Source organism: Chenopodium album, chromosome 27 (assembly GCF_948465745.1).
Source record: "Chenopodium album chromosome 27, dcCheAlbu1.1, whole genome shotgun sequence".
Classification (NCBI taxonomy): Eukaryota; Viridiplantae; Streptophyta; class Magnoliopsida; order Caryophyllales; family Amaranthaceae; genus Chenopodium; species Chenopodium album.
In genome coordinates this window covers 33,510,438-33,524,458 of record NC_137860.1, presented here as the reverse complement: position 1 = coordinate 33,524,458, position 14,021 = coordinate 33,510,438, and the positions used below count along the sequence as shown (strand labels likewise).

General features: G+C 36.6%; 2 protein-coding genes across 4 annotated transcripts; one reads left to right on the top strand and one right to left on the bottom strand.

The window, feature by feature from the left end:
- Nucleotides 1-1,448: 1,448 nt before the first annotated feature.
- On the top strand, nucleotides 1,449-6,634 carry LOC145621330 (disease resistance protein RGA2-like). The gene is made up of 2 exons (XM_081676070.1): nucleotides 1,449-5,809; nucleotides 6,017-6,634. Exon 1 carries the CDS (start codon nucleotides 1,549-1,551, stop codon nucleotides 5,140-5,142), a length of 3,594 nt encoding a protein of 1,197 aa, XP_081532196.1. The 5' UTR covers nucleotides 1,449-1,548; the 3' UTR covers nucleotides 5,143-5,809; nucleotides 6,017-6,634.
- Nucleotides 6,635-8,273: 1,639 nt separating this feature from the next.
- Nucleotides 8,274-13,468, bottom strand: LOC145620871 (uncharacterized). Of its 3 annotated transcripts, XM_081675594.1 has the most exons (11): nucleotides 13,245-13,468; nucleotides 12,968-13,046; nucleotides 12,791-12,870; nucleotides 12,631-12,697; nucleotides 10,740-10,793; nucleotides 10,117-10,329; nucleotides 9,847-10,030; nucleotides 9,571-9,769; nucleotides 9,161-9,399; nucleotides 8,911-9,068; nucleotides 8,276-8,802 (listed from the first exon to the last, which is right to left on the bottom strand). In XM_081675594.1, the coding sequence occupies exons 1-8, from the start codon at nucleotides 13,318-13,320 to the stop codon at nucleotides 9,764-9,766; spliced, it is 759 nt and encodes a 252-aa protein (XP_081531720.1). In that variant the 5' UTR covers nucleotides 13,321-13,468; the 3' UTR covers nucleotides 8,276-8,802; nucleotides 8,911-9,068; nucleotides 9,161-9,399; nucleotides 9,571-9,763. The 3 variants fall into 3 exon arrangements, with proteins under 3 accessions (XP_081531717.1, XP_081531720.1, XP_081531718.1); XM_081675591.1 differs by having other exon boundaries at nucleotides 8,274-8,802; nucleotides 9,571-10,030; XM_081675592.1 differs by lacking the exons at nucleotides 8,276-8,802; nucleotides 8,911-9,068; nucleotides 9,161-9,399 and having other exon boundaries at nucleotides 9,407-10,030.
- Nucleotides 13,469-14,021: the final 553 nt, after the last annotated feature.

Below are 14,021 nucleotides of genomic sequence, written 5' to 3'. Positions count from 1 at the left end.
GTACTGAATTTGCTGGTCAAACACTTTAAGAGTGAGGGGGAGAAGGATAAGGGATCCCCACTCTCAAAGTGCCTCTAATGGGGATTGAAGCCCCCCAACCTAAAGATTAGAAGGTACAATCTTAAATTTTGTACACTATTAGATCTATGACTATGTAGTTAATGTGTGTGTACAAAGAAGCCTCCTAAGAAAGTGATAGGCCTAACAAAAACACTCATATCATTTTGGCTACCAATGGCTCCATACAAAGAATTTCTCCTAAGAAGGGCGATAATGCCTTCTCTTATATGTGCATTTGCCCAATAAAAACATACATTGGATTATCATTTTAGCTTCTAAAAACAATCAAACATTATATGCAGTCAACAAAACTCCACTACCCCTTCACCTCTAATCCAGTGAAAAATTTCAAGTAAAGAAGCATAATGCCCGTAAGGTGTTTGTGAAAATGTCCAAGAGAGCATATCCGCAGGTAAGCTCCAAAAAAGACTCCAATTTTTTTAAATTTGTAGATGTCACGCAAAATGCATTGTAGCTAACTAAGACTAGTTTTGTCTTCTTGATTTGCAAGCACTTCTACTATATAAATTCCTATGGATTGAATGAAACAAACTTCTTATATAGCATCATTAGTCTAATTAAAAATTACGTACTACGGAGTACATTTTTTTTTATTGCAAGCTTTCTGTTTTGCACATTAATATTTTTATTTATGTTTTCATTAAAGTATAAATCACGAAATACAAATTAAAGTGTACTAGGTAAAAGCTGCATTGTAAAATGTTGAAAGGAAAGATTTTTTTTTTTTAAGAAACTAGAATTAATTCATCAATGTAAAATCTCATCTACAAAGATGTGATTAAGGTGTGGCGTTGCAAAAAAAAAAAAAAAAAAAATGATTAAGGTGTGTATTTGAAAAAAAACAAAAAAAAAAAAAAAAAAATGGTTATAAAAAATGATTTATTGCAAAATTTCCTAAAAAATACTCCTGGATTAAATGGAACAAACTGCTTGTACCAGAAAGCATCATTAATCTAATTAAAAATTACCTTTTTTAATTGCAAAATTCATGTTTTTCATATTAATCAATGCATAAGGGCCTGTTCACATTTACTTAATTTCAGTTCAGTTCAGCTTTAATCAGTTCAGTTCAGTTCAGCTCTTAATTTCCCTCTCACATAAAATATTCATTTCAGCTCAATTCAGTTCACTTCAGTTCAGTTCCAATCAGTTCACTTCAGTTCACTTCAGCTCAGTTCAGTAAATATGAACATGCCCTAACTTTAACTGTTAATAATATTATTTATACTTTTCATACTTTTCCTCCCGATATCTATAGCCACATTTGCTGTTTAGATTTTTTTTTAATTCTTCTATAATCTTTTACATTATTTTCAAAGGCCATTGTCTTTTGTCTACCACATATGACATATCCAAAACATAAAAACATTGACTCTAAAAACTCTAAATTATTTGTTCTTTGCATCACTCAAAAAAGCAATACATATACAACTAATTTAACCCACAAGAGAGAAGAGAGAAAGAGAGATGGATGTGTCAGGAGGACTTTCACTGGTGCAAACAATCCTTCAAGTGTTGGGTTCCCCCATTTGGACGGAGATTGAATCTGTGTTGGGTGTGCAGTCTCAGCTTGAAAAACTCAAGGTCAGCATGTCCACCATCCAGAATGTCCTGCTTGATGCTGAAGAACAGGAGCGGCGGCACCACGTTTGTCCCACCCATGTTGGACGTGGCAGACTTGTTAGGCTTAAGGAAGCTCTTTACCAAGCTGATGACTTGTTTGATGAGGTTACCACTCTTGCTCACCGCAACCAGCTCATGTCAGGTAGCCGTCGCTTCTCTTGTTTGATTCAGCTTCCTTCTGCTTTTACTTGGTCTGGAGAGATTAAAAAGATACGGGAGATGTTGGGTGATATTGTGAATGATCATCAACATGATTTTGGGTTGATGAGGAACTCGGTAGATCTTCGAGTGACACATAACCCAAGGGAAACTCATTCCTTTGTGTGCGAAGAAGATGTGATCATTGGAAGAGATAAGGATAAACAGATAGTGATAAATATGTTATTAGACACTACTGTTGAGGAGAATGTTTCTGTTGTCAGCATAGTTGGGATTGGAGGATTGGGGAAAACAACTCTAGCCCGACAGGTTTATAATGACGAGGTGATCTTGAAGGAATTTCCTTTGAAGATGTGGGTTTGTATCTCTGACAATTTCGATGTCAAAGCACTTGTTGGTCAAATCCTTGCAGCTGCAGATCCTGAAATCAAGCAAGATGGCCTCAGTGTGGACAATCTCCAGAAGAAACTTCGCCAACAACTAGATGGTAATAAATATCTCCTTGTTTTGGATGATGTATGGAATGAGGATCCTAGTAAGTGGCTTGAGTTGAGAACTCTGTTGACTGGAAATGAGAGAGCTAGCAAAATTATAGTGACTACTCGCTCCAAAAAGGTAGCTGATGTTGTGGGAAGTCATTGGAAACATGAATTGATGGGTCTTTCAGATGAAGATTCTTGGAAATTGTTTCAGAGAATGGCACTTAAACCAGAGGAACACCCACTGAAACCACACTTAAATGAAGTCGGAAAAGAGATTGTTCGAAAGTGTGCCAATGTTCCACTTGCCATAAATGTGGTTGGCAGTCTTCTTCGAGGTCAGGGGGAAAGTAAGTGGAAAAAATTGAAAAATACTGACTTGGCAAACATTGTACCAAATGAAATCAATGGCATAGTACCTGTGTTGAAGATTAGTTACAATTACCTTCCGTTCCATTTGAAGAGTTGCTTTAGTTATTGTGCTATATTCCCTAAGGATTACAAGATTATTAAGGAGGACTTGATCTGTGTCTGGATGGCTCAAGGCTTCATTATGCCGTCAGATGGAGAGAGCTTTGAAGATGCCGGTGAGGAGTATTTCGAGCAATTGCTACAAAGGTGCTTCTTCCAAGATGTCGAACTAGCCGAGGATACTGATGAAATTATATCATTTAAAATGCATGATCTAATTCATGATCTTGCCAAAGAGGTAGCAGGGACAGGAATATTGTCGTGCAATTATAGCACACGATGTTTTAACGAAAAAACTCGCCATGTATATTTAGATAAAATTACTCCCGAAGATCTTCTTGGTAATTTGTACAAGATGAAAAGGATGCGTACAATTCTATGTGGTGCTCTTCCTTTCTCTTTTAAAAGTCTTGTTGTGGAGGTATCAAAAATGAAATACTTGAGGGTATTGTGGTTGACTGGTACTTACAAAATGAAAACGCTGCCAAGTGTGATAGGTGAATTGTTGCATCTTAGATATCTAGACCTCTCACATAATCGTCGGCTCTATGTATTGCCCTCATCCATTACCAAGCTTTATAACTTGCAAACATTAAAGTTGTGTAGCTGTCATAGTCTAAAAAGGCTGCCAAGGGAGTTGAGCAAATTAGTTAATCTTAGGCACCTTGATATTTATGGTTGCAGGAGTTTGACACATATGCCTCCAGGGATGAATAGCATGAAATCTCTGCAAAAGTTGACAATGTTTGTGGTTAGTGGAAGAGGCAATGCAGCTTGGAATTGGTGGTCAACTGGTGTTGGTCAGCTTCAAGATTTGGATGGTTTTACCAACTATACTCGCACAATGCAAATTATAATCAAAAAAGGTGTGGGATACGTTGCAGCAGAAACGATGGGAGGGGGAATGCTATTAAAAAATCAAAATTTGTGGAAAGTTAGGTACGACTGGGATTTTAGAAGAGACGAGAATAATAATGCGGAAGCATTGTTTCAAGGCCTACAGCCCCACTCTAATATTAGAAAGTTCAAGTTGGAGGAATATCCAGGAGTGAGGCTCCCAACCTGGATGATGACTCTCAGTTGTTGTCTCCCAAATCTTGTTCAAATTAACATCAAATTTTGTAGAAGATTAGAGCATCTCCCATTGATAAGTCAATTGCGTCATTTGAAAGTCCTTGAATTTATAGGTTTGCATGAAGTGGAGTATATGGAGAGTAGCAGTAGTAGTAATATTAATAGTGGAGATGATGATGAATTGGTATTCTTCCCATCCCTTGAAAAGCTGAAGCTTGAATGCATGGCAGAGTTGAAGGGATGGTGGAAACCATCATCATCAGAATCAGGGGAGAGTGATTGGATACCACAAGCACCAGTGCTTTCTGAGCTTTATGTATCTGATTGTCCAAATTTGATAACATTGTTTGTGGGCTCATCAATGAATAGCAAAAGTTGTCTCCCAAATCTTGTTGAAATTGAAATTCGGCATTGTGAAAGGTTGCAGCATCTTCCATTGATGAGTCAACTGCGCCATTTGAAAGTCCTTAAATTAGAAGATTTGGGTGGACTGGAGTATATGGAGAGTAGTATTAATAATATTAGTGGAGCAAATGATGATGAGTTGTTTATGTTTCCATCCCTTGAAAAGGTGAAGCTTTTGAAACTGCCAAAGTTGAAGGGATGGTGGAAGCCATCATCAGAATCAGAATCAGAGGAGAGTGAGACACCGCAAGCACCACAACTTTCTCATCTTGAGATAAGAAGATGTCGAGAATTGACAACTTTTCCTTGTTGTCCGGGACTGCAACAATTGGACTTAAAAGATTTTAATGGAGCGCTGGGCCCACTTATGAGGGAGACTACTCAGCAAAAGGAGGAAGAACGACATGGAAGATTGAGGGAAGTTCAGATAAGTAACTTGGCATATCTTAATTCTCTACCCATCCGATCATTCCACCATATTTCGAATCTCCATATTTACAGAGACCAGAAAATGGAGGAATTGAAAACAGGAGAGGTGGGGAAGGTGTTCCGAAGCGGCCGCCTGTCCTCTCTTCGCTCCCTTGTAATTTGGGAATGCTATAATTTGAAGAGTATATCAGGACGAGGAGTGTGGGACCAATTCACTGCCCTGGAGAGTCTGACATTGGAATTCCTTCCTGAGTTGGAATTGGAGGATGAAGATGATGTCATCAACAACAAAAGCACAGAAGAAGGATGCATTAATATTGAAGAAAGTGCCGCAGAGATGCCATGGAGATTGGCCGAAATTGGCCAAAATCGGCCGATTTTGGGGCTCAGTGGCCTTGATCGGCCGATTTCGGCCTTTTAAGGCCAAATTCGTGGTCGTTTTTGGGTAGGGGGTGGTGGTGCGTTTTTGGGTTTGGTGGTTTTTGGGGGCGAGGCGGCTGCGGGAAAGGGAGGGGAAGGGTTCCGGTGGGTAGGGGGTGGTGGTGCGACGCGGCTGGTGGTTTCGGGGAGGGGTGCGGTGAGGTGGGGGGAAGGGGGTGGTGGCGCACCGGCTACCGTGGGTGGCTCGCTGGTGGTTGGTGGTTTTCTTTATTTTTTTCTTTTTAAATATTTTTTTTTTATTTTATTTTTACTTATGGCTAACCAAAAGCTAAAAAAGTTAGCCAAAAAATCAAAAAATAGGCACTATGCATAATACTTCAAAACCTTGGGGCCACTTTAGAGAGTTGGAAAAAACTTCGTCTTCCACGTAGAAAAATGAAAACCATGAGGCCACCATGTAGAATTTCCCTTTTTTTTTTTTTGTTTTTTTAATCTCGTCTAGTTCTTTATAGGTGCTTGATGTATATTTTGGTCTTTTATTCAGATTTCATACAAATTGAATATCAATGAAGGGGTGATATTACATTCTGCTTGATGATGAGAAAGCGTGCAATGCGTTAAGAAGTACCTAATCCTTATCTTGACAGCACAAACCTTTATTTTCACTCCTTAATGGAGACTTGAAGTTGCTGATTCCTGGAAGGCTGGTGAGTAAAGTAATTAGGTATATTCTGATTTAATGCATTAGTCGTTGGATCCACGTTTTTGGCTAATTGGCAAGTCTTGTAACAGTTCATTTGAAGTTTAGAACTGGATTATAGGAAGGGCTCATTTAGGTTCATGTTTTGCTTGCATTTCAGAGACGAGTACTGATAATACATCAGAATCTGATCAACATCTTTTTTTGACTTCAGGTTTGGCAAGTTTGTTGGTGCTATATGATGCATTGGATGCTTCAATTCCAGAAAACACATGGTGCTTTATGTTTTAAGAGGTGTGGCAAATATTGCAGAAAGCCATCAGACATAAAACGAAGAGGCCTTTCTAAGATTGTTCTGATACTTGTTGAGAGTGACACATGAACCAGGCCAACATCAAATGGAGGCACATTTGCTCGATATAAGAGAAGATATTGTGGCAACTGTGCCAACGTTCCACAGCTACCACCACTTGCCATAAGGGTGTTGGAAGTCAGCTAATAAATCAAAGTGAAATCAGGCGGCGATATTCGTAAAACACTGACTCAGCAATTTAAACAAGATGAGATCAGAATAGTATCTGCGACTCTGCGTTGAAGATGAGTTAAGAGTTATTGTAGAATCTAAACAGAATATACATGATTTAATTCATTATTTTGTTAAAGAATTAACAAGGATTGTGTAAAATTATACTACGTATTCAGTTAGCATTCTGGAAAATAGAATTGTTGTCCATTCTTCAACCAAGATGAAAAGGTTGTGTACAATTTTACTGAAGTATCCCCCCTTTCCATCAAGTAAAGCTTAAATGAGCAATTTCTCAAAAAAATAGAAGCTTAAATGAGCAGATTCTAAAATTCAGATGTTTAAAGAATGCTATATTTGATTTTGGAAAAGTTGCAGGTAAAATTAAGATGTTATGATGATAAACTCTCAGTGCTTCCCATGTCCGTTGACCAACTCTGTTAGAGACCAATTTTTTGTGAGTTTATAATAAGTCAACTATAGTCTTTCCTCATGATTATACATCAAGAGCTATTGTGCCTATCACCTTCCAGTCATTTCCAAAGGTTTCTAATCAAACTATTAAAGTTTTTGGATCCTCTGTATTATCCCATCTTTTCACTAATCTGCTTTTGGTAGTGGTCTAAACAACAAAAGTAAGCTGTGTACTTTCAATGGATACAATCCAAAAACAAAAGAAGCGTATTTACATCTTGCATGTTAGAGCCAAGTTTTGGAGCAACAGGCATAGATCTGTTGTCTGGCATGAGAAATTTGCTGAAAATTAAAGAAAGTACCCGAGACGCCATTTCACATAAGGGTTAGAATTTTATGGTTTTGCTTCTCACAGTATACAGTATATCACTTGTATGGGCCAACAATATCTGGTTCCATTCTAATGAATTGCTCCATGAGGATCTTAAACATATGCTACCTTCATTTTCAACTCTTCAAAGATTTAAGTGACCGAAGATTGTAAAAGACTGAGACTCAGATTATTTTTCGATGTGGATTAATTATAGTGGTATTAGTATGCCAGCAACCAAGAGCTGGTAGTGTTTTTTTACGTATACTAAGTGGAAAGAATAACTTTAGCCAAAACTTACCAAGGTTATTGTAGATTCATTTCAAGTTTTATCTTCATAATATCAAATTTATAATTCTACTGATACAAAATAAGGTATATAATTTGTCAAATTTTTGCACAAAATGAAAATAAGGAAATCTTTAAAGAACAAAAGTAATTTCTAATATCTTTTTATTAAGTATATGACCAAAGAAGAGACCCTTTTTTTGACAGGAAAAAAAAAATAAAAAAAAAAAAGAAGAAGAAGACAAGAAAAGAAGGAAAAAAAAAAGACCCATTTAACTCTTGGATTTTCGAAATATTTCACATAACACAATGTATATATCTTAGACGTACAATATTCTTTTAAAAACTTGCATTACATATGTATTTTTCATACGGAGAAATTGAAACCATGTCATCTAAGTAAATCTAAGACAATGTCGTTTAAGAAAATCTAGGACAATGTTGTTTAAGAAAATCTAGGACAAGTCCTAAAAACCATCAAACCAGAGGGCTTATCAGCATTAATTCACAGATTTGTTGAATGGCAGAAATTTTTCATACTATCGCTCAATTAGTAATTCAAATATCCAATACATCTGAAAATTACCACATTTAGACAGAAAAACAAGAGAACATAAATCTGATTTTCTCAAACATCCAACTTATGGTTGCTAAATATTTTAAGCTTAAGGAATGTCATGAGACAAATGCAGGAAAAAATCACATACCCTACTAACTTTCTAAGAGTTCTAACATCAAATAATATATGTTCGCCTGTTAGAAACTACCTGACCTAGCTGAGGCAACCTACAACAAATAGCAAGAATGCAACAATATTTTTCTGGGTTTTCTTTTCAGTAAGACAATTAAATCCTAACCAGTTTGATAAATTTATACAAGCTACAATACAAACTCAGCCTTCGAAGTGGAGACTTGAAAAGGGCAGTTTGACAGATTTAAATTGGCAAACAAACTAACAGATTAGATTCCGCTCACATACTAGTACATGCCTTCCTAAGTTCAGATGATATATTAACAAAAAGAGAATCAATAAAGAATAAAGAACGACTTCAGAATCAGCAACAAGCATGGACTACACAATGTGAGAAACCATGGGCATGCAAGACACACTTCTGCACTTCATTTAAACACTCTTGCTGTTGGCCATACTCAAAACTAAATGCTGCATCAAACAAAGATATGCTCTAAATCAAACAGCTCTACTAGCAGTCAGGAAAAACCACGAGCCAGGAACAGCTACACGATGGTCAAAACAAACAACAGTCCTATCTTAGATAGCCCGACCCGAACCCAACTACTGCCCACCAAAAAGCTTTTCAGCAAAGCTACGACCAAGGAACACGAATATCTCAAACTACAGGCAGAACTCCGCAACTGCTTGACAGCTACAATCACGAGCCATGAGCTATACAATTAAGCAACAGCAAGACAATAATCAAAAACTATTAAGCAATAGGCTGAGTTAGTTGTATACACAATGCACAAAACAGAGTAAGCAACCAGAGGCCATTACCACATCCAGTTGTTGTGGATGCATTTATTCACCGGGCTAGTGTGGTCTCATTCACAAACGTAATCTGCATTATGACAGCAGGTACAAACCATTGGAAGTAGCAGGACCAACAGCACAGCTACACATCCATTCATGTCATTGAACCTTGTTTTCTTATGCTATGACCAATAAATTATTAACAGAATTTTCAAAATCAGCCAAATAGAAAACACTGGATCACATATGTAAATGACTGATCTGTAAATCTCACCAACTAAAAGGATTTTATGGCGATAAGGTCAAGTTGCAACAGCACCAGTCTTTCCATCATAAAGGTCCATAGACCATATAAAACAGCAACCAGCAAGTATCAGATCAGCAGCCAGTATACTGATTGTCGCTATCAACAAAAAGATATGCATCATCCATCAAACAATCACAAACGCCATCAACGTCACCAACATCACATCATTCAGCTTATCAAACTTCCACAACTCTTCTCGATCTCAGCTAAAAGATCACATGTGATAACATTTAGTCAAAACCAAACAATTTATAATGTTTGACAAGAAGCATACAAATCCAAAAAGTTATAAGGACACAGAATAACCATAAAACAGATGGTGATGAAAGACAAACCACATTTACGTTTTAAATAGCTAGCACAGACTCAACAATTACCATCAGAAAGATCCAAAAGTATATTGAAGCAAACCCACAGCGCAGGGTGCAAATACATCATAGCCATAAATGTTCCACTCCTATCCAAAAGTCTAACTCAATACTCCAAGCTACCGATGCACAAAATCATTCTATATCATCAAGTGACCTCTATTCATCTGCAACAGTTCACTGCTCCAGTTTTCAGCTGAGTTCACGCCTGCCAATTCCAAGACACCACCTAATTAGATATTTGGACCTCAAGTGGGAGAAACTTAGACAAGCTCAATAACTTACCTCAACTGATTTTTGCGCAGAAGGGCCATTATGAGGAGATGCTGAACGGCGAGGGACTGATGCACGTTCATCAGGGCTGCGCTTCTCTGGACTATGACTCCTTGAACGAGATGGACTACGAGGTGAAGCACTCCGCCGGGGTGAAATACTTCTACGTGGACTGCGACTTCGTCTTGGAGAGGCACTGAGCAAGTATAAAAATAAGTACTTACATGAAAGCAGCATGTGTAAATAAGCTATACAAAAATGAGGGGTAGCAAGACTAGCAACCTATCAGCTGATCTGCTTCGATAGCTTCTGTCATCATCATAGCCATCTCGTCCCCGACTTCTATACTTTTCAGGAGTGTAACTGCGACTCCTACTTCGGCGACGATAATCTCTGTCCCTTCTACGATACCTGTCACGATCATACCTGTCCAAGCTTCTACTACGACTTCTTCTTCTGGAATATACCCTATCTCTATCGTAATCATCTCGGTACCTAAAGACAATATCGGTGATAATCATGTAGTGGTGACAATTAATTAATAACCATGCAAATACTGATGCCAGTATTTGCAAATACAAACCAAAAAAAAAATAATAATAAAAAAGTGACCAAAACAATGCTCTGGCAACAACTGAGAAATGTATACAGCATGGAAATAAAGAAGCTGAAGTAAGTCTAAAGGGTCACAGGGTACTTCACGTATGCAAGGCTCAGCTGCCACTAATGGCGTCCAGGTGCCTTAATATGAGCACCTCTTCAAAATTAGAAAAATTTGAGCACAAAGTAAACATCAGATATGCATGTGTTCCAAATTCCAATTTGAGAGCTTCTTCCATGGATTACATATAACTTCACATAACAAATCCAAAAAAATGGTCAATAACAAAACTGGAAAAGCATACCTCCGCCTTGGACTTCGGACCTTGGATATAGACTCAACAATCCTTCCTTTTTGACTGAAATACAACATCAACAAACCGTTACTTTCAAGGGAAGGAAAGCATGGTCAAGTCTCACAGAGCACAAAGCCACAAACAATGAACAAGCTACAGTAACTAGGAGACCAATCTATTTGCATTCCAATCAATATTAAGATCTTCTCAAATGGTAAATAAATAAAAGACAGCATAATACAAAAGTAATACACAAGCAGCAAACAACACAAATAACCATCATGTGGCTTTGGCTTAAATAACAAGGTTTGAAAAAAAAATATTTGGCCAAATACATCTCTTCCACTAAGGGCATGCTTGGATTGGGGGTAAAACATTAAGGGGGTAATAAAAGTCAAACTTGAAAAAACATAAGTAATTAGAGGTATTGTTGTAGGAGACATGGTGCTTACAAATGAAATAAACTAGTTGTGCCATGAGGAAAAGAGAGAGATGGAGGAATTATTACTCTCATAATGAGGGTAATAGTTACCCACCCTCCCCCTAGTGTAACTATTACCCCCAAAATGAGGGTATTGATTCCTCTTTCTTCACCTCAAACCATACCATCACTACATAATCTTCTTACACTCACACCATCACTATCTCCTTCTTCCCTATTTTCACATTCATTTTGCTTAATTTGACTTTTATTACCCCCTTAATGTATTACACCCAATCCAAGCATGCCCTAAATGTCAAAATAAAACGTGTGTTGGAGAGGAGGGAGGTTATTGAGCTTGGTTAAATGTATCTTCACAAATGGTTTAGGAAACAAAAGCTTTTGAACCCTCGTTCATCTAGAACTCACAAAACCCTCCCTTAAATCAATTAATGTAATTTTCAAAGATCAGAGCATCAAGCTAAGCAAAAATAAATATTGAATTATGTCAAAATTACCCTAAAATGCAGGTTCTATGTCTCCCAATCCAATGTAAACCTTAAAATTAATCTTACTTGGATTAAGCAAGAACCTTGATCAAATTCCATTTAATTAGCATTCTAATGGCATTCACAGGGTTAGGTTCATTAAAAATTCTTACAAATTCCCAACAGATTTGCATTCTAACAAATACTATGGAGTATTTCAGAGGATGCATAAATAAAAGCAGATATCAGAATATACCAATGTCAGACAGGAATATCTTTCGTTACATTAATCATTAAATCATCAAGTGCCATGTTCATTGCTTACCTCCTCACTCTTTCTTCTCTAGACAACACTCAAACCTAGTTTTTCTGGTGTATCACTTCAATATTACTTGACCTTAATCATTTTTCACTCCATATTATCTTATTAATTGAAAGTTGAAACTGGGATCTTGATCAAGTTCTGCACCTTCTGGTATTGAACACAAAGGGATCTTTATGCGGATTATCAGCATTGAGACATCTTGAAGGTCTTTGATATGGGCGTAGGAGATTTTTAATAGGTTCGGACCAAGGGTAAAGATACATCCTCTATGGAAGAAACCCACCTAAATGCTTATACTGTCTTAAGTCATTATAAAACATGTCAATCCTACACAAAACACACTACAGCCTTCAAACACAAGCCATTCAAAGAATTTCTATAAAAAAAAAAAAAAAAAAACATTAACCTAGCTTCATTTTATTATCAGCTTGGAAACACCCAAAGCCAAATATAAGCTATACTATAATATGAATAAGCCTGTTGATTACAGATAACTACTGCTTCGCACATATGATTTGAGTACAAAAATTACAAACAACTGGTAAAATAAGCCAGAAACTACGATATAATACACCATGAACACCCAAACAACATAGCAATTCGAGATCCATTAAAAAAAATAAATAAAAAATAAAAAATAAAAAAAAAGAAATCAGTAACACTTACATTTTCTCTGCATTTGGACCATATTTTGCGAATTGGACAGCTATTTCTCTACCATCCACAACCCTCCCTACACGAAAAACATAGATAAAATCAACAACATTACCCACCAATTATCAAATTATATCACAATTCTAATATACAAAGTAAGTACTAGCAATACCATCAAGCCTATCCACAGCCTTCTGAGCTTCATCAGCATACTTGTATCGAACAAAGGCGAAACCACGGGATTCCCCAGTCCTGTATCACCCATTAATTTAATAGCGAAAGATGAACAAATAAATTAAATTAATTACGGAGTAATTAACTAATCAACAAAAGAAGAAAATTATCACACCTCCGATCACGAGGAATAAAGATGTCAACAACCTTGCCATACTTATCAAACAAGGGAAACAAATCATCGGGTGTAGTTCCTGCTCCAATCAAACTCAATTATATTAACAAATTCCCAAAACAAAAAGAAAGGAATTTTTTTTTTCTATTTCAACAAATTCTCAAAAAAAAAAATTGATTTACATCAACAAATCCTAAACAAAAATTGTCTAAACTCAACAAATTAATCAAAAAAAGTACAAAATCTAGGGTTTCAGGAAAAAAATAGAAGAACTTACGAAAGGTGATGTTGAGAACGAGAAGAGAGTAAGTATCAGCGATATCAGGAGGACCAGTTCTTCCGAAGTGAGACATCGTTTTCTCTCTCTTCCTTCAGTGATTTCTCTCTCTTCTTTCAGGTTGAAGATGAAATTAAATTGGGGAATTAGGTATTTCCAGATTTTGGTATTCTGTTATTTGAGGGATTGTTTTGTTATGTAAATTGGTCACTCTTTGTAGAACATTCTTGAAGAACCTCGGGTTCTTCTTAGGTTTATTGGGTGGACTTTATTTGGGTTTTCTGAGTACCTAAAATACCCCCGGACTGTCGTAGTCTTGCAAACAACTTGGTCAACTTCGTATTGAATTCCAGGTTATCAAGTAATGTTGGCCTATTGGGTCAGGTGGAGTATTTGGGTTAACCATCCCTCGTTGTCTCGATGGCCAAATGATTAGTCAATTACTCCCTTTGTTCTTATTTACACTTTGAGAAATCCGCATGTCAAATGATTAAATTTCAAGAATTTTTTATTTTTTATTTTTTATTTTTTATTTATAAAATTTTTCAAAAAGTTAAAGTAATAAAGTATATACGAAGTACAAGTTATAATCGACAAAGTAACCCAACTGCACAAACATTTTAGGCCAATTTCAACAAACAATTGTACTTCATAATTGGTTAGGAAATATAGCAGCTACCTTATTTCACTTTTAATTACTTAGCTTATTTTTTTATGCAACTTACAAGTTTACAATAGGAGTATTTCAGATTATTTCACCCTTTCTTAGCTAGTTCA